The sequence below is a fragment of the Bos taurus genome, chromosome 8, assembly GCF_002263795.3.
Source record: "Bos taurus isolate L1 Dominette 01449 registration number 42190680 breed Hereford chromosome 8, ARS-UCD2.0, whole genome shotgun sequence".
Lineage (NCBI taxonomy): Eukaryota > Metazoa > Chordata > Mammalia > Artiodactyla > Bovidae > Bos > Bos taurus.
The window spans coordinates 81662373-81687133 of record NC_037335.1 but is presented as its reverse complement, the minus strand read 5'-3'; the positions used below and the strand labels follow the sequence as shown (position 1 = coordinate 81687133).

General features: G+C 42.6%; 1 protein-coding gene across 21 annotated transcripts in view; it reads left to right on the top strand.

Annotated features, from left to right (window-relative positions):
• FANCC (FA complementation group C) overlaps nucleotides 1–24761 on the top strand; it is a 343951-nt gene that overhangs the window by 286746 nt on the left and 32444 nt on the right. For all 21 annotated transcript variants that reach the window (XM_024995472.2, XM_059888957.1, XM_059888956.1 and 18 more), the window contains one exon: nucleotides 15149–15305. In XM_024995472.2, the coding sequence (XP_024851240.1) occupies nucleotides 15149–15305 (157 nt within the window). The remainder of the gene's footprint in view (nucleotides 1–15148; nucleotides 15306–24761) is intronic.

Below are 24761 nucleotides of genomic sequence, written 5' to 3'. Positions count from 1 at the left end.
GGGACAGGTTTCATGGAAGACAATTTTTCCATGGACTTGGGCATGGGGTGGTGGTTTGGGGATGGTTCAAGCCATTACATTTATTGTGCACTTCATTTCTATTATTATTATATCATCTGCACCTCAGATCATCAGGCATTAGATCCTGGGGGTTAGGGACCCTAGCCTTAGACCCTTAGCATATTAATTATTGTTGTTTTTAATTTTCAGTTGGATAATTCCAGCATCTCTGCCATGTCTGGTTCTGATTCTGTCTCTTCAATTTTTTTTTTCTCTTTTCTTTCTGTTTAGTAACTTTTTTCTTAATAGCTGGACAAGATGTGTACTAAGTAAAAGGAACTGCTGTAAATTAGCTATTTGTAATGTGATAGTGAGAGGTGAAGGGAGGGGAAGTGTTCTGTAGTCTTATATTAGATCTCAGTCTTCTAGTGAGCCTATGCTTCTGCACTGTGAACTTTATAAGTTTTTCTCAGTTTTTTCTTCCTCTTAAGTGAGATAAGATGCTTAGAGCTGTCTAAAAGTGATTATTTCCTTTCTCCCTAATCAGTTAGGCTCTTATAATATCCCAGCAGGTTCAGTTTAGTTCAGTTCAGTTGCTCAGTCATGTCTGACTCTTTGCGACCTCATGGACTGCAGCATGCCAGGCCTCCCTGTCCATCACCAACTGCCAGAGTCTACCCAAACCCATGTCCGCTGAGTCGGTGATGCCATCTAACCATGTCATCCTCTGTTGTCCCCTTCCCCTCCCGCCTTCAATCTTTCCCAGCATCAGAGTGTTTTCCAGTGAGTCAGTTCTTCACATCAGGTGGCCAAAGTATTGGAATTTCAGTTTCAGCATCATTCCTTCCTTTGAATATTCGGACTGATTTCCTTTAAGATGGACTGGTTGGATCTCCTTGCAGTACGAGGGACTCTCAAGAGTCTTCTCTAATACCACAGTTCAAAAGCAGCTATTCTTCAGTGCTCAGCTTTCTTTATAGTCCAACTCCCACATCCATACATGACTGCTGGAAAAACCATAGCTTTGACTAGATGAACCTGTTGACAAAGTAATGTCTCTGCTTTTTAATATGCTATCTGGGTTGGTCATAACTTTTCTTCCAAGGAGCCAAGTGTCTTTTAATTTCATGGCTGCAGTCACCATCTGCACTGATTTTGAAGCCCAAGAAAATAGTCTGTCACTGTTTCCACTGTTTCCCCATCTATTTGCCATGAAGTGATGGGACTGGAGGCCATGATTTTAGTTTTCTGAATGTTGAGTTTTAAGCCAACTTTTTCACTCTCCTCTTTCACTTTCATCAAGAGGCTCTTTAGTTCTTCTTCACTTTCTGCCATTAGGGTAGTGTCATCTGCATATCTGAGGTTATTGATATTTCTCCCAGCAGATTAGATTCTGGTTAACTAGTTTCCCATGAGGTCAGGCGTTATTAAGAAAACAGAGTGCTTTGTTGAATTTAAAAATGATTCCCTTTCACCTCTTCCTGCCTAAAGCAGGGGTGGCTTCTTCACTGGTATTTACCATGTGAACCTGGTGGGAACTCCTAGAGGTAAACCTCACAGCATCGTGGGGATCCTTTATGCCTGAGATCCCCTGGAGTTTTTAACTGTCACAGTTGTTCACACTGACCCTCCAGCCATTCACTAATTCCATTTCAGGTTTCCCTGCCCAGCACTGCTGCCTGTGGTCGCTTCTGCTTGTGGTTCTCTGCTCCAGTCAGCCATGATTCCCTGTATTCATTTATCTGTTATCTCCAATCTTGGGGACCAAGGTTTACCCTGTGCCCTCCCTTCTTTTAAGGATGCAAGAAGAGATGTTGATTTTCCAGTCTGTTCTGCTTTTTACTTTTGTTAAGACAAAGTGATGACTTCCAAGCTCCTTAAATGCAGACTGGGAAACCGGAAGTCTCTATATGATGCATTTTTTAAAAACATTAGCTACAATGCTATTATTATATCTTAAAATTGACACTGATTCCTGATCATCAGCACATATTTAGGCACAAAACAAATTCTTCAGTTTTGTTTTTTGGAATTAAGAGTCCAAAGTCCATACATTGCATTTGCTTGATAGGTTCACAAATCTCTTTCAATCTGTAGGTTCTTTTTGTTTTGCAAATTATTTGTTGAAGTAATTTTGTTGGTTTTCCCTACTCTCAGGTTACAGAACATTCTACCATCTTGAATGTGATAAAGGGTGCAGTCACCCCCTCAACCCTCCACTGACTGAAGATGCTCCCTTGATCAAATAGTCTTCTCTCAATCAGTCATCTCTCAGTACACACGTGGGATTAACTTCAGGACTCCATGAGATGCTCAAGTCTCTTATATAAGTGGCAGAGTACAGTTGGTAGTAGAGTTAGCCCTTCTTATCCACAGATTGAATTATACTTAGTTTCTGTATGCATTTAAGCCTGTTTTATTATTTTATGTTCTGTTTCTTGGGCCTATAGTATATTCATGCTTCAGTACCATTTTGTTTTAATAACAGAATCTTTCTATTATGCTTAATATAAAGTAGGGCTATTTCCCACTCATCTCTCTTGTTTTTCTGGGAATTCTTTTTTTGTTAACTCATTTATTTACTTATTTATTTGTTAGGCTGTAGTAAGTGGATCTTCTTCCCATTTTCAAATTGATTTATTACATTTGGAAAATGAATAACCTCAAAGCTGCCATCATTCTTTCAGAGGAAGTAATTACCAATAGACTATTTATTGTTTTTCATGTATAATTCTTAAAACAATTATAGTCTATATTTTAATTTCATTTAAAAAATTATTTATTTATCTGGCTGTGCTGGGTCTTTGACGCTGGGCAGGGTTTTTTGTCCAGTTGTGGTGTATAGAGACTGCTCTCTAGTTGTGGCTCTCAGGCTTCTCATTTCCATGGCTTCTCTTGTTGCTGAGCACGGGCTCTAGAGTACATGGGATTCAGGAGTTGCAGCTCCTGGACTCTAGAGCACAGGCTCCATGGTTGTGGCACGGGCTTACTTGCTCTGCGCCATGTGAGATCCTCCCAGATCAGAGATCGAACCCTGTGTCCTGCATTGGAAGGTGGATTCTCTACCACTGAGCTACTAGGGAAGCCCTTAATTTCTTTTTTTTTTTTTAATGAAATGTTATAACCTAGGAATTTGTTAAGGTAAGATTTAGAAAGAAAAAGAGAAAATTAAATTATTTGATGCTTTAAAAAAGGGTCAGAACATAATTTTCATGGTTACAACCATGGAGTCTTTTTTCTGTCTACTCTAAGCTTATTTCAAAATTTACCCAAGAGTCTGAACTTTCTGAGGAGTCTGATTGCTTATCTTTGTTATATCTGTAAGATATTGGATGAGAATCGACCCGGAAGTCTGTATAACGCAGTAAGTGTTCTCCACATGCAGGTGCCCTTCACGTCATTCCCCTGAGCATACACTGTAGGTTCCAGTGGCTCACCCCACCGCATGGCATTTTCACCCTCCAAAGCAGTTTTTGAAAGTATTTACTTTTAAGCAAAATGCTCTTTGCCTTTCACCTTGGTAGCTATATTTCTGATTTGTTTAGTAATGTATTTTATTGACACATATGGTCTTAACAACCTGTATTTCCAGTGTTACTTTTTCAACAAGAGCTGAATTAAAGGGAACAAGGAGAATGCTCCTTGGCATGCTCTGCAAAACTGTGTGAAGCCGCTCCAGAACTTACTGGCGGGGAGGTGACCCGCTTAGAGACTAGCCACCCTTCTCCACCCACAGTGCTCGGATGGAAAGCTGAGGGCAGCAGCTCCATGAGTAGGCCTGGACTCCTTGCTGTTTGTTTTACTTGTGATAGCATGTTCTCCCTCAGCAACTAATAAAATTTATTTAGTTTGGAAAATTATGTCTGCTAATCCATAGGGAACAGGCCATCCAGAAATGCTGGGTGGTCTTCAACTTGTCCAGTTCCTATGGCCTCAGCTCAGCAAGTTCCCCAAACAGTGGCGTCAGGCCTGGAACCTTTCCATGGACACTTTCCCATAGACGCAGCGTCCCAGCCACATGTTGACACAGGGAGGCTGATTCAGATTACCACCCCTGCACTCATACCCCCTTTCCTTCAGCCCCTTGAAGAGTTCCCCACATGGGCTGCATAGTCATTTAGAAACCACGTACTTTCTTTGACCAAGGTGCCCTGCCCTGTTTTTAGCCTTCCAACTATTTGCTTACCACAATCACCAGTGGAATTTCATCTGGTTTACAATTGGCTGGGTGTCTTTGGCCTTGGCCTCCAAATACAGTCGTGTATTTCCAGAAATGGACAGCCCGTCTTCTTTTAAACAGCAGATGATTGCTCCTCTCTGTCGTTTAGATAACCAAGAGGAAATTTATAATTTCTTGGCCTAAAAGCCAAGCCTGACTTCTTAAATCTATCCCTGGGGTTGCCATAATAGCCACCTGCAGGGTGCACATTGCATAAAACCTTTCTGGGAGGGCTACTGCAATCCTCCCATAAATCTGTGGAGTACAAGTAATTCTGCATGACATGTCCTTTAAGATAAGCCTAAATCCATCGCTTCAGTAATGTTGAGAAGTTTGATGACTAGTTGGAAAATCTTTTCTACATACCAGAATGAATGAGCCAATGAACAAATGAAAGAGTGAGTGTATGACTGGCCATACACTAGAGTGTATGACAACTAACCTCATGGGGCAGCTGTGAGTGTTAAAGAGGGTAGCCATACAATTATAAATTGTAGTCTGGAGTACTTTTGAGAGTTAAAAGAGGTGCCTGTTACAATTATGGTAGGATGACCCGTCCCAGGCACACCAAAACATATTTAAATGACTCCGGTGCCTATAGGGTACTTCCTACGTGGCTCAGCCAGTAAAGAATCCACCTACAGTATGGAAGACTGGTGTTCAATCCCTGGATTGGGAAGATCTGGAGAAGGGAATGGCTACCCACTCCAGTATTCTAGCCTAGAGAATTCCATGGACACAGGAGCCTGGTGGTCTATAGTCCATGGGGTCCAAAGAGTTGGACACAACTGAGTGACTAACACTTTCACTTTCGGTGCCTATAGAATGTTTAGCATGATGCCTGGTACTCAGAACACTCAGTAACTGTTAGCTGGTTGCTGTTATTATTGTTGTTGTTGACTTTAAATAATAATTATATTATTTTCTATAATGTTTTATTAGGCTTTTTCAAGCTTATATCTTTTCCTGCTAATCAAATTATCACTGAACTAAGGCCAGATGTAAATAAATTTTCAATGCTGAAAAAGCTAATATAGCCTCCAATGGTGCTTAAGAAGAAAAAAATAAATTATAAGAAAAGGCCAACTTCAGCCAAGTTTCTAGTTTTGTGGGTTTTTCTTTTTTTTCAGCTCAGATAAGAAAAACCAGGCTTTAGGAATTGCCAGAATTCTCTGGCAGCCCAGTGGTTAGGACTTGGCACTTTCCTTCTTGGGGCCTGGGTTCAATCCTGGTCAAGGAACTAAGATCCTGCAAGATGCACAGCACAGCCAAAAAAAGAAAGAAAAATCAGGCTTTAAATATTGTCAATATAGGTGAATGTCTAAACAAAGAAAAGCTAGTGTAATACCAAGGACAAAAAGTTAGCAAAGCAGTAGTAGTAACTAATACTCCCTTAAATTTTTTACCTTACTAAGATATGATCACAAAATTATTTGTTGAAAAAGTTTACTTTTCAAGTAAAAACCTGCTGATGCTGATTTGTAATAGACATGCCAGTGTGTTTGGATTTGGATATTTCCTTTGACTGGTGTTGCTGCCCTTTGCTTTGAGAAGTGACTTCTCCGCACATATAAGTGATAATGATGGCACAGCTTCTTCAAATTTGATGTACTTCTCCGATCAGGTTGTCATGGAAATACATCTTTGAAATGTAATAGAGAATATTCTTTCCAGTTCCTTGGGATTAAGTAGTTCTCCAGAAAAGTTGGTCTTGATTTTTGTGGGCTCCTCTGGCAGCCCACGCAGCCCTTGATCTCTTTCTGGTTTGGAAAGGGGGAGCCTGTCTGCGTTTGTCTCAAGTTGGGAGGCTCCCTCCCCTCCTCTGCTTCTCAGACAGCATTAGAACATGTACTTCACCTCTCAAGGGCCTTTCTGGCAAAGAATTGAGTTCCACATTCTGGTTTTTGTATTGAAGCTATACAAAAACATTTAGGCCTCCCCTGGTAGGTAAGAATTTGCCTACCAATGCAGGGGACAGGGGCTCGATCCCTGGTCAGAGAAGATTCCACATACCACGGGGCAACTCAGCCTGCCCACCACAACTACTGGAGCCTGCCCACTCCAGGGCCTCTGCTCTGCAACAAGAGAAGCCAGCGCAGTGAGAAGCCTGTGCACCACAATGAAGAGTTGCCCCGCTTGCTGCAACTAGAGGAAGCCCACGCACAGCAGTGGAGACCCAGGGCAACCAAAAACTAATAATTAATTAATTAATTAATAATAAAAACATCTGGAGCCAAAATTATTTAACAAGTGGCTAGACCAGTTTCTTTACCTACTTCCTCCTTTTTGGAGAGGATGGGACACACAACTAACTCACTAAATTGAATATTTGGGGAAACAAAGTTCAGTTTTTAAATGTCCAGGAGGCAGTTGTCAGAAGAATCTTAATATATTGCGTGAGATGTTGGACAGGGCAGAGTGTTCTTGTCCAGGCCTCTCCTGCCCAGTGTCAGAAATTGTTATTTAAAGTCAGATATTCTATATGAAAGTGCAGACTGGGAGCCTACTTGGTATGTTGCAGGAGAAAATTATAATGTGTTCCATGTAAGTCCCTATCATTTTCCCAAACCATAGCTGTAATGCCTAAAACTTCCTGTGATTATTAGGTAGAATATTGGTAGATATTAGGTAGAATTAGGTAGAATTTTGGAGAGCCAAGTTTTTAATCATAAACTGTTTTTCTTGAATTTGTCATTTGATCAGTATCCAAGTTAGATAGCTAAAACAAGTATAGAAAGTAGGAAAAGGACAGCCTTAGAGTTTCTATAACTAACACATGGTGAGTAGAATGAAATTTTTCAATCTCCCTAAAAATATTTTTACTTTTTTTCCTTTACTAGCTCTTTAAAATTTCCACAGAAATACATACATTTTATCAGGTCAGGTCAAACAATGTAGAAGTATACACAGAAAATGTCAATTACCCGCCTCCTTACCATCCCCCAGTCCTTCTCGTAAGCATACCTTATACTCTTATAAACATTAGAAATCTACATGAAACAATTTTCTCTTCTTCTTAAATTAGCTTTTAAAAAAAGAAAAAGGAAAAACAGCATCACATCATACATATGACCCTGGAACCAGGTTTTTTAACCAACAAATCTTGTGTATCCCTCAAAGGGTGTAGATCTAACTCGTTATAAAATAGAAACATATATCCTGATATGAACGGATCTTAATCTGTTTAGCTCTTTGCCAGTGTGTGTGTGTGTGTGTGTGTGTGTGTGTGTGTATTCAGTTGTTCAGTCATGTCCAACTGTTTGTGACCCCATGGACTGGCCAGGCTTCTCTATCCATGGAATTTTCCAGGCAAGAATCCTGGAGTGAGTTGCCATTTCCTCCTGCATGGGATCTTCCTGACCCAGGGAGCAAACCTGCGTCTCTTGTGTCTCCTGCGTTGGCAGGTGGATTCTTTACCACTGCACCACCTGGTAAGCCCTGTTTTCCAGTGGATGCATTCAAATTGTTTCTAATTTTCTGTTTATAATATTGCTACGTAAATACTTTCTAGCTAGTGCTTTTATTTCTGCCACGAAGATTCATAAAAGTATGGTTATGACAGCCAAGGATATGTGTATTTTGCAGTTTATTAGGCAGTATCACATGACTTAACCAAAAGGATGAACCCATTCCCTGTCCTACATCTAAGAACACCAGTCACTTACACCTACTTTTATACTGGATGTTGTCATTCATCTAAACATTAGCTGATGTGAACACAAAAACTAATACCTCCTTGATATGTTAGTTTACCTTTCTTTCCTATTAATAAGGTTGAAAATCTACATATTTGGGGGGCATTTGCACTTCTTCTTTTATAATTTGCCTTTTTTCCTGGTTTCATTGAGATATAATTTATATATAATATAACTTTTAATTTCAGAACCAACCTGGTACAAATTTAGAACATTGTATGTAATACCAATATGTTGGTCCAACGAAATTCTGTTATGCAGTGATTTCTTTGGTGATTTCTTCATCCAAGATCAGTTATTAAGAGTTAAATCTTTGATGTTTTAAAGAAAAATAGATTTTTTTTTTGTTAATAGGTGATCATGTACTCCAGTGTTCAGTTCAGTTCAGACGCTCAGTCGTGTCTGACTCTTTGCAACCCCATGAACCGCAGCACGCCAGGCCTCCCTGTCCATCACCAACTCCCAGAGTCCACCCAAACCCATGTCCATCAAGTCAGTGATGCAATCCAACCATCTCATCCTCTGTCATCCCCTTCTCCTCCTGCCCTCAATCTTTCCCAGCATCAAGATCTTTTCAAATGAGTTAGCTCTTCGCATCAGGTGGCCAAAGTATTGGAGTTTCAGCTTCAACATCAGTCCTTCCAATGAACACCCAGGATGGATATCCTTTAGGATGGACTGGTTGGATCTCCTGGCAGTCCAAGGGACTCTCAAGAGTCTTCTCCAACACCACAATTCAGAAACATCAATTCTTCAGCACTCAGCATTCTTTATAGTCCAACTCTCACATCCATTCATGACCGCTAGAAAAACCATAGCCGTGACTAGATGGACCTTTGTTGCAAAGTAATGTCTCTGCTTTTTAATATGCTGTCTAGGTTTATTTTGTGGGGCTTCAAAATCACTGCAGATGGTGACTGCAGCCATGAAATTAAAAGACTCTTGCTCCTTGGAAGAAAAGTTATGACCAACCTGCTGCTGCTGCTGCGTTGCTTCAGTCGTGTCCGACTTTGTGAAACCCCATAGACGGCAACCCACCAGGCTCCTCTGTCCCTGGGATTCTCCAGGCAAGAATTCTGGAGTGGGTTGCCATTTCCTTCTCTGATGACCAACCTAGATAGCATAAAAAGCAGAAACATTACTTTCCCAACAAAGGTCCACTAGTCAAAGATACGGTTTTTCCAGTAGTCATATGTGGATGTGAGAGTTGGACTATAAAGAAAGCTGAGAGCCGAAGAATTGATGCTTTCGAACTATGGTGTTCAAGAGTCCTTGGATTATAAGGAGATCCAACAGTCCATCCTAAAGGAAATCAGTCCTGAATATTTATTAGAAGGACTGATGCTGAAGCTGAAACTCCAATACTTTGGCCACGTTATGTGAAGAACTGACTCATTGGGAAAGACCCTGATGCTGGGAAAGATTGAAGGCAGGAGGAGAAGGGGACAACAGTGGATGAGATGGTTGGATGGCATCACTGACTTGATGGACATGAATTTGAATAAGCTCCAGGAGTTGGTGATAGACAGGGAAGCCTGGCATGCTGCAGTCCATGGGGTCGCAAAGAGTCGGACATGACTGAGCAACTGAACTGAAAGAGGTTGGTCATAGCTTTTCTTCCAAGGAGCAAGCATCTTTTAATTTCATGGCTGCGGTCACCATCTGCAGTGATTTTGGAGCCACCCAAAATAAAATCTCTCACTGTTTCCATTGTTTCCCCATTTATTTGCCATGAAGTGATAGAACCAGATGCCATGATCTTAGTTTTCTGAATGTTGAGTATTAAGCCAACTTTTTCACTCTCTTTCACTTTCATCAAGAGGCTCTTTAGTTCTTTACTTTCTGCCATAAGGGTGATATCATCTGCGTATCTGAGGTTATTGATATTTCTCCCCTCGTTCTTGATTCCAGCTTGTGCTTCATCCAGCCCAACATTTCACATTATGTTCTCTGCATATAAGTTAAATAAGCAGGGTGACAATATATAACCTTGATGTACTCCTTTCCCTATTTGGAACCAGTCTGTTGTTCCATGTCCAGTTCTAACTGTTGCTTCTTGACCTGCATGCAGATTTCTCAGAAGGCAGGTCAGGTGGTCTGATATTCCCATCTCTTGAAGAATTTTCCACAGTTTTTTGTGATCCACACAGTCAAAGGCTTTGGCATAGTCAATAAAGTAGAAGTAGATGGTAGATGTTTTTCTGGAACTCTCTTGCTTTTTCTATGATCCAACAAATTTTGGCAATTTTATCTCTGGTTCTTCTGCCTTTTCTAAATCCAGCTTGAACATCTGGAAGTTCATGGTTCACATATTATTAAAGCCTGGCTTGGAGAATTTTGAGCATTACTTTGCTAATGTGTGATGAGATGAGTGCAGTTGTGCAGCTTGAGCATTCTTTGGCATTGCCTTTCTTTAGGATTGGAATGAAAACTGACCTTTTTGCAGTCCTATGGCCACTGCTGAATTTTCCAAATTTGCTGGCATATTGCATGCGGCACCTTAACAGCATCATCTTTTAGAATTTGAAATAGCTCAACTGGAATTCCATTACCTCCACTAGCTTTGTTCATAGGGGTGTTTCCTAAGGTCCACTTGACTTCACATTCCAGGATGTCTGGCTCTAGGTGAGTGATCACACCATTGTGGTTAATAGAATATTACTCAGCTTATAAAAAAGAACAAATTTGAGTCAGGTCTCATGAGGTGGATGAATCTAGAGTCTATTATACCAAGTGAAGTAAGTCAGAAAGAGAAAAACAAATGTCACATATTAACGCAGAGATATGGAATCTAGAAAATGGTACTAATGAACTCATTTGCAGGGAAGGACTGGAGGCACAAGTATAGAGACTGGACTTGTGGGCCCAGTGGGGGTGAGAGAAGACGGGACAGATAGAGAAAGTGGCATCGACATACGTACACTCTCACGTGTAGAGCGGACAGCTGGTGAGGAGTTGCTTTTTCACACACGGAGCCCAGTCTGGCGCTCCGTGATGACCTAGAAGGGTGGGGTGGAATGGGGGCGGGGCTCAGGCAGGAGGAGATGGGTGTGTAGTTGTGGCTGATACGTGTCGCTGTGCAGCAGAAGCCAAACAACATTGTAAAAATTAAAAAATAAAAAATAGATGATTCAAATACTAAACATGGATCCATAAATTTAATCATTTACAGCAGTTTGTAGAGTGTGGTCTGAATCAGGAGTAATAAAAAAAAAATTGTTAACATATACATTTTTCAAACTGTGTCTGAGAATAGAACAAAAATTATGTACTTGGTACTTGGTACAGAACTTATGCAACTCTTATATAGATTTGTAACTAAGCAGTATTTTCTAGTTCAGATATTCACTGGAACTACCATTCAGCTGCCTTTTACATTTGTTCATATCCATCTACTGTTCATCATTCTCAAGATTTCCTGCCTCTTTGCCCTGGGCACTGCCCAGCCATTGCAACCTCATGGTATTAATAGAAATCACATTTGTGCATGTTGCTGCTCGGAGGGCTTAGCAGTGGGGCTATCTCTGATGAACTCTCACTGAAGTGAGACACTTTTCTAATGATGTACATATTTATTTCAGTAGATGCTTTAAAAAAGACAAGGTGTGATTAGAGCAGGTCAAGGGAGGTCCCTGTTACTTGGGAAGGGAGGAGGAATTCTTCCTTCTGCACCTCGGAACCTCCCGCCTTCCAGGGGCTTTCTGGCTCTAAGACAGAGGCTATCCACACCCTCCCCCTGCTCCCAAAGGGTGTTCTTCCTCAAGAAAGCTGAACAGAAATCCCTTCCCAGGAGTTTGTTAATGTGGCTAAAATTGGCTGATAGCCTGGACTTTGGAAAAACTTCCTTAGACACTGAAGAAAGTGAAAACAGGCTCTAGGCATCTAGCTCACCCAGGAAAACTGTGTGCTCTCACCCCTGTGTCAGGCTCCAAATGGAAGCAACACCCTCCACTCTCCTGCCTGCAGAGAGAGGCTTAGGTATAACCTGAGGCACAGGACCAGCTCCAGCAACAGACCTCCTGGGTTTAATCAGGGCTGTGAGACCTTGGTCCCTCTCCAGCCTCAAAAAATAAGGGTAATAATGGTACCTGTTTCGTAGGATTGTTATGGGAATGAAAACACAAGTAAAATGCTTAGCATTGTTCGAGGTGACAAAACAGTGTTAGTGGCTGTCATGTCCAACTCTCTGTGACCCCATGGACTGTGGCCTGCCAAGTTTCTCTGTCCATGGAATTCTCCAGGCAAGGATACTGGAGTGGCTCGCCATTCGCTTCTCCAGGTGAGCCCTTAATAAACAGCAGCTACTGGTCTTACAGATGACTCAGTGGGTAAAGACTCCACCTGCAATACAGGAGACATAGGGACGCAGGTTCGATCCCTGGGTCGAGCAGATCCCTTGGAGGTGGACATGGCAACCCTCTCCAGTATTCTTGCCTGGGAAACCCCGTGGACAGGAGGCTGGCAGGCTGCAGTCCATGAAGTCGCAGAGAGTCAGACCCAGCTGAGCATGTGGCACATACACACATGCTGGTCCTTCAGCCTCTCCCCCTCTGCGTCTGGCCCATCAGTATTCAGCCTAAAACACGACCTCTCAGGAGCACACCAGGCCACCACCCCTGTGTGGCTTCCTGTTGTCAGTCACTCCCAGCATAGTCATCCCTCTGAAGACCAGTCTGCAGTGCTGACTGCACTTCCACTCCTGTCTTCAATGACTTGCCAGCTTCCATCACCCCATCCAACCCTCAACCTGCTGAAACTCCTGAGGCACAGACCTGGGCCCTCTTTTCACCCTGCTCAAACCTCTTTCCTTTGGACATCTCCTTTTCATGCTGCTCCATGCCAACTGACAGCTCCTGAATATAGATCTTCAGCCCAGACCTCTCCCCAGAACACTTCCAACTTGGATATTCAAGGACCTGTTTTATATCTCTGTTGGACTGTGCCTCAGACATTCTAAACTCACATACCCTAAACGGAGCTCTTAGTAAACCCTTCACCAATCTTTTCTTCCATTCTTTCCATTGAGTAAATGGTACATCTGTCCATCTTGTAGCTCAAGAAACTTGGAACAGTTTTGATTCTCACCTCATGTTCACCTCCTCTTCAAATTCATCACCAGTGTCTCTTGATATTACTGCTAAAATACATTTCACTCCTTCCCCCGTGCCACCCAGGTCCAAGCTCCCTCTGGAATTTTGTACCCACTCAGCACTCAGGTCTCCATGCAACAGTCAGAGTGATCTTTGAAATGTAAATTGGGTCCTGGCACTCCTCTGTTTAAAACCTTCTGGGCCAGAATAAAATACCAGATGCTGGCCTGGCCTTGGTCCTGCACAGCCTCATCACCGGCCGCCTCACCTTTGCTCTCTTCATCTGACTCAGCTGCAGCGCCCCCTGCGGAGGCCTCCTCCCACTGCCCTCCGTGTTGCCTGCCCCACCACGCCGTGCATGCGCCTGCTGCCTCTTCAGTCGTGTCCAACTCTGAGAGCCAATGGATGGTAGCCCACCAGGCTCCTCTGTCCCTGGGATTCTCCAGGCAAGAATACTGGAGTGGGTTGTCATGCCCTCCCCCAGAGGATCTTCCCAACCCAGGGATCGAACCCATGTCTCCTGCAGCTCCTGCAATGCAGGCGGATTCTTTATCACTGAGCCACTAGGGAATCCCTCCCACCAGGCTGATCTCCAGCTAAACTCAACTGGAGAGGTTGTCCCTGACCACCTGGTCTCACCTGGGCCCCTCCTGATACTCTGTCCTTCCTTGGCCTGTCCTTTCCCTTCACTGTCTTTAATACAGTTTGATGTGTGTGTATGTGTCAGGGTGAGGGGGCGTCAGAAAGAAGGTCAGAGGAGGGCCAAGCCTCCCTCCCTTTCTCCTGCCCTACTGCCTGCTCTGGTGGACAGACCCTGAAACTCCTCAGCTTCTTCTAGTCTTGTCTCAGAGTTGATCTTGGACAAGGTCTACAAGAGTTATGCCAAGGGAGAAGAGAAAAAGAAACTACTAGCAATTCCGATGGAGAAGGAAATGGCAACCCACTCCAATGTTCTTGCCTGGAGAATCCCAGGGACGGGGGATCCTGGTGAGCTGCCGTCTGTGGGGTCTCACAGAGTCGGACACGACTGAAGTGACTTAGCAGCAGCAGCAGCAATTCCTACCCTGTGTCTTTGCCTGTTCACTTCTTCCCCCTATACCCAATTCCTGGGCTTCATGCCAGCTCCTGCAGAGAAATAGCCCAGAAGTGATGGTGAAGGGAAAGACACTGGAGGGATTGTTGGGTAATGGGAAACATTAGTGCCCCCACTTCTGTTTGTCTTAGTAAAAGCAGTAAACATCTTTAGCAGAACCTGGAAGGTGCTGCAGGTAAAAGGGCAGGAGGCCTTGGAAAAGCAGGGCCAAGAGAAGAAGAACAAGTCTCACCAGGCCCAAATAGCCCAGTGTTGACAGGGAGGAGCCCCTCCCCAACCCCCGACTGTGGCTCAGAGTAGATGGATGCCCCCTCGTGCCCCCTCCCAGGAGAAGCAGAGCCCCTGATTCACTGACCTGACATAGGAGGAACCTCCAAATACATTTTCCCATAGAAATGTAACTACACTCAGTGGTAAGTCTGTAGAGTATCATGCTGAGGATCAACTATGGATCAGCTAGGCCATAATCACCTTTTATGATATTATTACTAAAGAAAAATTTCAAGAGATTTATACAGTGGTTAAATATTTACTATGTGCCAAGAACTGTGCTCGTCATTGTCCACATGTTATTATTGCATTTGATCCTTCTTACAACACTAGGAGGGAAGTAGGCCCATTTTACAGGTGAGTAAACTGAGGTTTAGAGGTTAGCTTTCTTAAGGTCATACAGTGAGTAAGTGGTGGCTCCAGGACTCAAACCCAAGTTTGATTTCACATGTTAAACCACTGTGGTGAAATTTCAAACATAGCTATTTCTTAAAATAGGAACTACGTTTGCCTGAATATCTCAAGGCCCTTTTCCATCAACATTTTTTTTTAATCGTTCTCTTTATATCATCATTATATATTTGTTTGTCCTTTTTGAACACATTTTTTTTCTTTGGTCAAAATAAGTTACTTGGTCAGTATTCATTTGATATTATAAATATTAACTGCTCTTGTGACCATGATGAAAAAAAAAAAGATTTGGATTTGTTATTGCATTTTGAAATCTTAATCTTTTTTTCAGAGACTCATTTATATTTAAAGTTTTATTTCTTACTGAAAGGAAGAAGATTTCTCTCCCCACGTCAGCTATACTCTGCCTCTGGCTTCGGCACCTTCCCAGCCTTGAAAATACAATGCTTCATCTTCTTGAAAAGCTCATCTCCAGTGAGAGAAATTCTCTGAGAAGGATCAAATGCTTTATGAAAGACTCACTGCTGGTATGTGCTGGGTTTGAGGAGGAGAAAAACCCTTAAGGAAGACGCTGTATATTCTCTCTTTTAGTCAGCAAAAGGGGAAAATGTAAACAAACGAGCACTTGGCACCTTTTAAAATCATCATCTATCTACATTTTATTTTTGAAATACCTAATGTCTGGGGCTTTTCTCCTTGTGTTAAAAATAGGGCAAAGGAATTCCCTAGCAGTGCAGTGGTTAGGACTCGGTGCTTTCACTGCCTCAGGCCTGGATTCGGCCCCTGGATGGGGAACTAAGGTAATGTAAGCTGAGTGGCACAGCCAGGGGAAAAAAAACTTTATCGCTACAACTTCCCTGGTGGCTCAGATGGTAAAGCATCTGCCCGGATTTGATCCCTGGGTCAGGAAGATTCCCCTGGAGGAGGAAATAGCAACCCACTCCAGTACTCTTGCCTGGAAAATCCCATGGACAGAGAAGCCCGGTAGGCTACAGTCCATGGGGTCATGAAGAGTCGGACACAACTGAGCGACTTCACCTCACGCCTTATATCGCACATTCACAAGAATTGACGTTTGGCCAACAAATTTCTCATTTCCGGCTTCCTTGGTGACTCAGATGGTAAAGCATCTGCCTGCAATGGAGGAGACCTGGGTTCAGTCCCTGGGTTGGAAAGATCCCCTGGAGAAGGGAATGGCAACCTACTCCAGTGGTCCACCCTGGAGAATTCCATGGACAGAGGAGACTGGCAGGCTACAGTCCATGGGGTCGCAAAAGACTCACAGGACTGAGCACACACAGCACACACCCTATGAACAACGTGCTGTTCATTCTCCAAGCAAGAATGCTGGAGTGGGTTGCAGTGCCCTCATGCAGGGAATTTTCCCAACCCAGGGATTGAACCCAGATCTCCTGTATTGCAGGTGGATTCTTTACCAGCTGAGCCACCATGGAAGCCCCTATGAACAAGAGGAGGAATCAATTAACAAAGAAAATCATTCAAAAAATAAACTTCTAACCCTTCACTGGAGGAAAAATCAAATACTTAAAAGATACAAAATGACACCCCCAGAAAAATGGTTAGAACAACAAAGTAACTACAAAGAATTCTGACAGCTATTTTGGTGTCAGGCTGCCATCCTCGAACCCCCGCCTCTATGCAGGGGCTGCCCAGGCTCCCCTCCACTCAGAACTCAGGCCTGGGCAGTGTGGTGCTCAGTGGACCAAATGGGCCCCATTGCCTAATCCAGTGTCAGGGGCCCAGGCTAGCAGGGTGTCCTCAGAACCTGACCAATCCAGTGTTTTCCCTCTGTGGGGGGCAGCTCTGGAATTTATGTGCATTTTTGTAAGAGTCGGAGTAAAGACCAATGCACTCTGAATAAACAAAGCTCTCCGGGAGGTGTCATGCTTCCAGGCCTCCATCTTACAGGAACCTCGTGGGCTCCAACCGGCTTTCTTACTCGCTTTTGTCACCGAGGGGAGATATGGTGCAGAGATTTGTTTCCTCTTGTACAGATGGAGAAAGTTAGTTCAAGAGAGATAGATGGTGAACACTCAGATCTTAAGTTGGTGGCCAGGAAACTGGACTGGAGAGTGTTCCCCTGCCCGCTGAGCTGAGGCTTGTGTTGGGGGCAGGGTGTGTCTGTCTCTCATACAGCGCACTGAGATGGCTGAGTTTACACAACGTCCACCGAGATACCTTCTGTTTGGTTAATCCAGTTAGAACTTAGGTTTTCTCTCTCTTTCAAATTGGAGGCTGTGTGAGAGAATCATAATTGAATCTGCTGCCTTCTTCCTGTATCCCAGCTCTCTTTTTGGGTCCTGATCAGTCCCTACCAGGTCAAGAGTGTGACCACGGCCCTGCTTTACCTTCTCCCCGTCTCCCAGGCTCCTCTTTGCTGTCCCATCTTGGGGCCTTCGAGGGGACCGTGGATAGGGTCACAGTGACCAGCAGCCATGCTGCGTTCATCTGTGAGTTAGCTGGCCCAAATCAAACCCTGCTGATCTAGACGTTTACAATGTTTGATAGAAAAAAAAAGAAAAGAAAATAGATATAAAGATTGAAAGAGCCCAAAGAGAAAGAGAGATACTTTTAGGGAAATTCTGCTTGAACTCATCTTTCAAAACAGTTGCATTAAAAAAAAAAAAAAAAAAGTTGCATATTAAGGTGAGAAATAAGAATGTACCTTATATAAAAATAACTATAATATTCAAAATAAACAAAGGCTTTTAGAAGTCCTGGCAGCCCATTCAAAACATTACCTTTATTGTCAGGTAAATCTATTTCTAACGGAAAGATACATGCTATAGTTTCATTTTCTCTGGTCTTTTTTCAGTGGCAAAATATAGTAACTGAGCTATTTCCTTGCTTTCAAGGTCCTTATTAAATTTTCTTTAAGTCTTCTCTCTATGGAAAAATTCCAGTTTGATTTGATTCTGCAACCTTGTGATTCTAAATCTTCTTTGAGCTCTTTTTACCTGTGGCCCTCAGGCCTGAGCCTATCAGTAAACCCAGGATGACAGAGAGAGAGAGAGAAAGCAGGCATTCCGGTTAAACATTGCATTGTATAACCTTCAGTCTCCACTTTACGGTTTAAAACCATTTTCCCCCAAACAGTTTTGAAGTCAGTTGATTTACAAAAGCATTTATCAGGATCATGTGTATAGAGATGCAGAGCTTCCATTATGGTTAAAGGGGGATTTCAGAGGGTGTTATTGTGTTTAATTTATTGTGGCATTGGCAGGATGTAACCCCTCTGTTGCCTTACGGTTCAAGGAGGTAATTACAATACAGAGCTGCAAGTCCTTGATTGGCGTGGGCTGCTCTCCTCAGGATCCTGGGCCCTCGGTGCCGCACAACCAAGCAGGCTGGAATAAGCCTGTGACGTGACCGAGTGATTGGAAGGGTAACCTGAAGAACGTGCTTCCTGATTGCATCATCTGCTTCACTTATCAGAGCACGGTATCTCGGGGCCGTGACAGGACCCTGCGGAAGTATCAGAAAGATCTGGAAGACTCGGATAGCATAGGACTGCTGTGCTTTCCTCTAGAAGTAACTTGATGCCTATTACATTAGAGTTAGATTCTGAGAATAATTAAAGTGTGATGGTCTAGTAACTTGTATTTTATATGGAGCACTGTTAATTATGTTTCCATCTCTTGGGACTATCCAGAATTAGCCCTAGAAGTTCTATAGTTACCAAGATGTTGCAAAAACAAAAGATAAACGTGTTGTACAGGTTGTACAAAGTGAAATGGTCTCTCCAAATGTTCTGTGGCCTCTCAGGGCCTCCAGGCTGGGTGTTTTCCATTAAGACTATGAATAATAAGGTGCTGACCTAATAGTCACCTGAATTCGAAGTGCATGTGTATGTTTTTTGACTTCTAAAATAAAAGTAAGTTTTCAAAACCTGTTTCCTTTTGAGGCTCGCTCTCTGACTCTCTCAGGCTGGACCTCCCCCAAGTCTATGGCCACCTGCCACATTTGATGCTCCTGAATAAATCGAGGTCTTAGCCTCAGTTTGTCATCCACTGAGCAGACTGACACTTTGCAAAAGCAGATGGTCTTGTGTTTCTCTTGACAGAACAGGCAATGGAGGACCATAATCCATAGCTTCAGACCCGACCTTAAAAACTCATGTCACCAAAAGCAGTGAAAGCCACTTGCTAATTATGCAGCTTTCTTGGCACTGTTTGGTTTCCCAAGGCTGGCCCCAAATCAGAAGGATGTTGTGTTTTCCAGTTACAATTCTGTTTGCGGAGCCCAGAAAGCTATTGTTTATATTCTACATTTGAATGAAAAGTGCTGGCTGGGTGGCACTGTGCTTGGCTGCCCTGCTGCATGCCCGGGCTGGGATAGACCCTGGTTCCCATGCCCTTCCATTCGATCCTTCGTTGGCTGGCCTCACATGCCGCCTGCCCCTCTAGCTGGGTCCAGAGATTTGCCCACGAAAGAGTGCAGCGGGAGGGGAAGGAAGGGGGATTGGTTTTGTTTATTCAGATTTTAAATCAGGAAACACTCCTGGTGTTTCTCTTCATAGCTGCACCAAAATTAGCTCTTTATCTTGTCAAGTGTACCTCAATAAAGATAGGGTTAAGAAAGTAGTTCTTGATCTAATAAGAGCTTAGGAATAACAAGCCTACAGATAACTCAGTGTCCTCCTTGACCTCCGTCATATGAGATAAGATGCATTCTTGTTTCCATTCTCCAGATAGTAATCATAGCCACTTCAGAAAGAAAAAGAGACTTATTTTACGCTGAACTCCAAACACAGTTCCCCTTTAATAAAAGATTATACCGAAGAATTAACTCTACATCCTGGGTGATGTCATTTTTCTCTGCTTGAATAACTTCTTACTAATGTTCTAGGGTTTTTTCTTTTCCTGCTTTCTCATTAGCAGTCTTTTAAACATTTCTTTTTTTTCTTTGAGCTCTTTAAAGTGATGCCTGTAATTTAACAAAAGCTAAAATAGATAATTTAGCAGTGATCCAATAGAGAAGTGTGGAGGTGGTTTATGCTTGTGGCTAAAAGGTAAAAAGAAACATCTGACAATAATTGCACTTTCCTGCATCGACCTCAGGGGGGCACCAGATCACCCAGCACTGTGAAGAAAAGAGACCTAGATGGCAAGTTCTGTTTTCACTGTTGGGAGGCAGGCCTTGGCAGCCAGTCAGAGATGAAGAGAGAGAAACAAAAAAAAACCCAAAACAGGGCAGTAGTTGACCTAGAAGGTCACTGCCACTCAGAGGCTGAGCCAAGAAGCAGCAGGGGGCTGAGGAGCCGTCTTCCCACCCAGGCTACACAAGCCAAGGGGAGAGACGCCGCTGGGCCAGGCGGAGGAACTTGAGGTTTGGGGGACTTTGCTCGGCTTCCAGAGCTGGCATCCCTGTATCTTAACGTTCTCAGACAGCGCGGGTAAATTTAAAACACAAAAGTACATTTGGTACTTGTTAAGTTTTTTCTTTTTTTTCCCTTAAGCCCAGAAATGACAGATTTATCACTAATTAAACAATAATTTCATTATAGAGTACTGAAAAAAAATCCTGGTAGTATAAACAACATCTGGTAAAGATTAAAAAGAAAGAATAATTTTTCCAAGCTCAAATTTGATGAAAGTAACACAAATGTTTTGAAACAAAATAGATCTTAAAATGCAAAAGGGATATTTACAGTCTTAAGTTTGGTATTTTGAAAGTAGAAAAGAAGAAAATGGCATAATAAAAACTACATGTTTATAAAGGTGCCTTATTTTATATGACAGATATGAAGATTATTTTATATAGGTAGTTTTTTTTAGACCAAATTGTTTTTGAAGTCAAAAGAGTCTATTGAAATGAAACTTAAAAAAAAAATTTTTTTTTAAGAGGAGTGTTATTTTTTGATGAATAGTCACCTTTTAATTTACATACATAGATTAACACAAGAGGTCCTGCTTGTCAAGGGTTTGGATGAGTCAGATACACAGTGGGATATGTTGCTGGCCATAAAAATAGACCATGAAAGAGAATCTACCCCAGGCTTACTGAACCTCAGTTTATCTCTCACCTGAAACTTCTCTATTTTTTAGGAAAAATATGTGTAAAAGATGATAAATGAAGAAGGCTTGAGAATTTTGTTTCCATGTCTTCGCTGCCTTTTTGTTTTTTACAAGAGGAATTCACTTTTCTCAGTGAATTACCTCAAATCAATAGTTTAATTTCCCTTTCTGGCTTGTATTCTCTCTCCCCTCTCCCCATACTCTTTCTATCTCACACAGATTCAGAAAATGATAGGAAAAAAGGAAAGATTTCTTCCTGAGAATTCTCAGGTGGCTAGTAATAATCGTTGATGAACTGGGATGAAGATAACAGGTTAGGCACCAAGGAGGGCTTCTCGGGTAGCTCAGCAGCAGAGAATTCACCTGCAGTGCAGGAGCCCCAGGTGACACGGGTTCAATCCCTGCGTCAGGAAGATCCCTGGAGAGGGCATGGCAACTCACTCCAGTATTCTTGCCTGCAGAAGCCCACGGACAGAGAGGAGCCTGGGGCTGCGGTCCAGAGGGTCACCAAAGTGTTGGGTCACAACTGAAGTGACTTAGCACGCATGCATAGACACGAAGGACAGAGAGTGAGCATGGGTGTTATTTGTGCAGTTCATGGCACAGAGTGGCAAGCCGGCCTCTTCCTCACCTCTGCCTACAAAGCAGCCTCGAAAACGCAGCTGCTGCACACTTCTCTGTGTTGCTTAGCCTTCCCTTGTTTTTTTTTTTTTTCTTCTGAGTGATGAGAATGGGCTGTCTGTCTGAGCAGAGAAGAAACAAGCAGTAGAGTCCTGGGTAGCTGTAGAAGAGGGAAGGGAATGTGCCCCTCAGAGCAAGCTGGCCCATAAGAAAAGGAAACCAGAGTCCAGGGCTTTCCCTCTTCTTCTGTTCCTCTTCTGACATTCAGTGAGACAACTGGGGGCAGGGTGAGAGAAGGGAAGAAGGGCACAACCGCTGTTACTGATGGCCTCCTGGTAATGAAGTTTCCCTAGACTTGAAATAATCTGTACATGGAAATCATTAGACCAGATGGAGAAGAGAAGAGCTTGAGAAGGAACAGATTTTGGCAGGATGGGAAAAACAGACAAACAGATGGAATCCAAGAAAGGTTTTCTTTTCTGTCGTCATTCTAATAGGAAAGATAATTGCTTGGTTTGTGGGGTTTCAGAGCTAGGACCCAGAAGTTTGAGTTGCAGAGTGACCTGTTGTGTTACTTTGGAGACCAATTTTACAAATAAAACAGGACACAGAGGGGTTAAATGTTTGCCTCTTTCCTCACATGGATGTGTAAAGATTTGGGGTGGGGGGAGTGGTAATTTATGGCTTCCAAAGAAGCATAAATTAAGACTTTAATTCTATTTGGAGGATTCCCTTGATAAGAAAAGCGGCTTAAGTTTGCTTTTGTGATTTGGTGTCCTTGGGACACATGCCTGGCCTGTGAGCACTCCGGGCTTCATGAGGGGACTCACTGACCCTGAAATTATGTGCTCGGAAAGTGTGAAGAGTCTCATTTTAAAAACCATCAGTAAAGGCTGCAGATGAGAAAGAGCTGTTCATAATTCTGGAGTGGCAAGGGAGACTGGTTTTTAAATCAAAATCTCTGCCATTGCTGTTTCAGTAGGGTTCCCTGGCATCTTATCTGTTTTGAAAGCTAAAACAGCTTTGTAGAAGCAGGTTAAGGGCAACCACAGTCTGAGCTGTTTGGACAGAAGGAAATCTAAGAGGAGAGTTGATCGGCATGGAGAGAACAGGCAGATTCCACACAGTCTATATATTTAAAACATTTGATTGAGCTGTTTCACTAGAAAACACTGCATGAAGGAAGAGCATGTCCAAGCTGTGGTCCTCTTTTCAACAGAGTCAGAACTTTCTTGCTTTCCCGCTTGCTTTTCAATGCAGCCCTGTTCTATGCATTGATCAGCCTTTTCTCTGCCATTTAGATATCTCTGTCATCAGGATAGATTGATTTTCTACTCGCATCAGGTTTATAGAGTGGTTCTGGAGTAGTTAGAAGAAAGGGAATGGTTCTATTTTACCATTTTCAATTTTAGTCTTATTTTCTGTCCGTGCGTTTTTAGCCTCTATGTGTCACATGACGGTGTTTGGTTCTCAAACACTCTTATTCAAGAGCCATATTGTCTATATATAAAACTTGGAAAAACTCTTCTGGCAAATTTGATGAGTCACATTTCTTCAAGATAGGCAGTTTGCTTTTCTCTTCTTGTTTGATATTTTCCATTATGAATACATAGAAACTTCCGTGATATTTTCTGGGCATATATCCAGGGACCTTTTAATAACTGTTAGTATTTACAGTGAGGCTGAGAAGCAGGGAGATAACTGACTTGTCTGAGATCAAAGTCAAAAAATACTCTACCTCTCTTCTGTTGAACCATCAATCGGCCAAATTACTTTCTTGAGTATGTAATGAATTTAATCTATGAAAAATTTTAGTTGGTTTCTTTTAGATAAAAATGGAAATCAACGAAAGATTAGGGAGTATTGACTACCTAGAAAGCAGAGATTTGCATCCTACAAATCATTAATCTCTTCAAATAAAAGGAGTTATCCCATCATTTTAACAAGTGGTAATGCTCTTTCCTGGAGCCTCTGTGACAGCTGTAATGGCGGTGTGTGAACACTAGGTGGCACACATTCAATGTTATTGTACATTTAGAAATGCCAGCACAGAACAGAGTGGAAGCTACTGGAGAGAGGCACCATTCTTTAGTCTGGCCTAGAAAAGATAAAAGATATGTATCCTTTTTTCTACTTTTCTTGTTGAGGGGGTATGAAAAACTGTTCCCCAAAGTTCAATGTGACTCAAAGAAATTCCATATAAAGCCTAATTTACTAACCTGTGGATGCTACTGTATTATATCTGTTTTAGAACACACATGGCATCTTCCTCTGGCTTAATCTCATGGTATGAGCTCCAGCCAGGATGATATGGGATCATGGAAATTTGCCCATGGTCCAGTGGTTAGGACTCTGCACTTCCACCAGCAACGGCCCAGGTTTGATCCCCGGGGTGGTGAACTAAGATTCCACAAGCCATGCGGCCAATAAAAAAGAAAAAAGCAAACAAAAAGATATGGAATCTGGGCTAGGCCCTCTGAAGCCCCACCCAGGCCACAGTAAGTTGGCTTCTGCAGATTTAAATCATCAAAACTCTCATAAAAATATTTGTGGATTAAATTAGATGGCTTTCCTAATTTAGTATGGAAAAATAAAGATGATAGTATCTTTATTTTTTTCTTCATCCTAAATAATTTAAGCTGCTAAATTCATAGTGCTCTAAGATGTAATATTATTTAGTTTGACGTGGTGGTGGTCACTGCTTTCCTTAATAATAATTTGAAATCACTATGTACTCATTTCCTAATCAGCAGGAATGAAAAGATAACAGGTCTAGCTTTGACTTTGAGGCACTTTTAAGTCATATGAGGAGATCAGACACATAGGGGACGTTACCGAAAGCTAGCAACACAGGGCTTCCCTGGTGACTCAGATGGTAAACAATCCACCTGCAATTCAAGAGACCTGGGTTCGATCCCTGGGTTGGGAAGATCTCCTGGAGGAGGGCATGGCAACCCACTCCAGTATTCTTGCCTGGAGAATCCCCATGGACAGAGGAGCCTGGTGGGCTACAGTCCAGGGGGTCTCAAAGAGTCAGACAGGACTGAGCGAATAAGCAGAGCACAGCACAGCAACACAGGTAGGCTATGCGTCTTCATTATAGCCTGCTGGTAGGCGGTATTTTCTGATTTCCCATGATACTTATTGACTCTTTTTTGTGTATCATGTGGGCTTATTGTTGAAAATCTGGGATTTACAGAGTATAAGTTGAATAAAGAAGAAGAAGAAAGGTCCATAATCCCCTTACCCCAAGAGAACTTCTGTTTGTATTTGTATGGAGGGCTTTTGCCACGGACTAGTTGTTCTGTTTTTTCTAACTCAAAG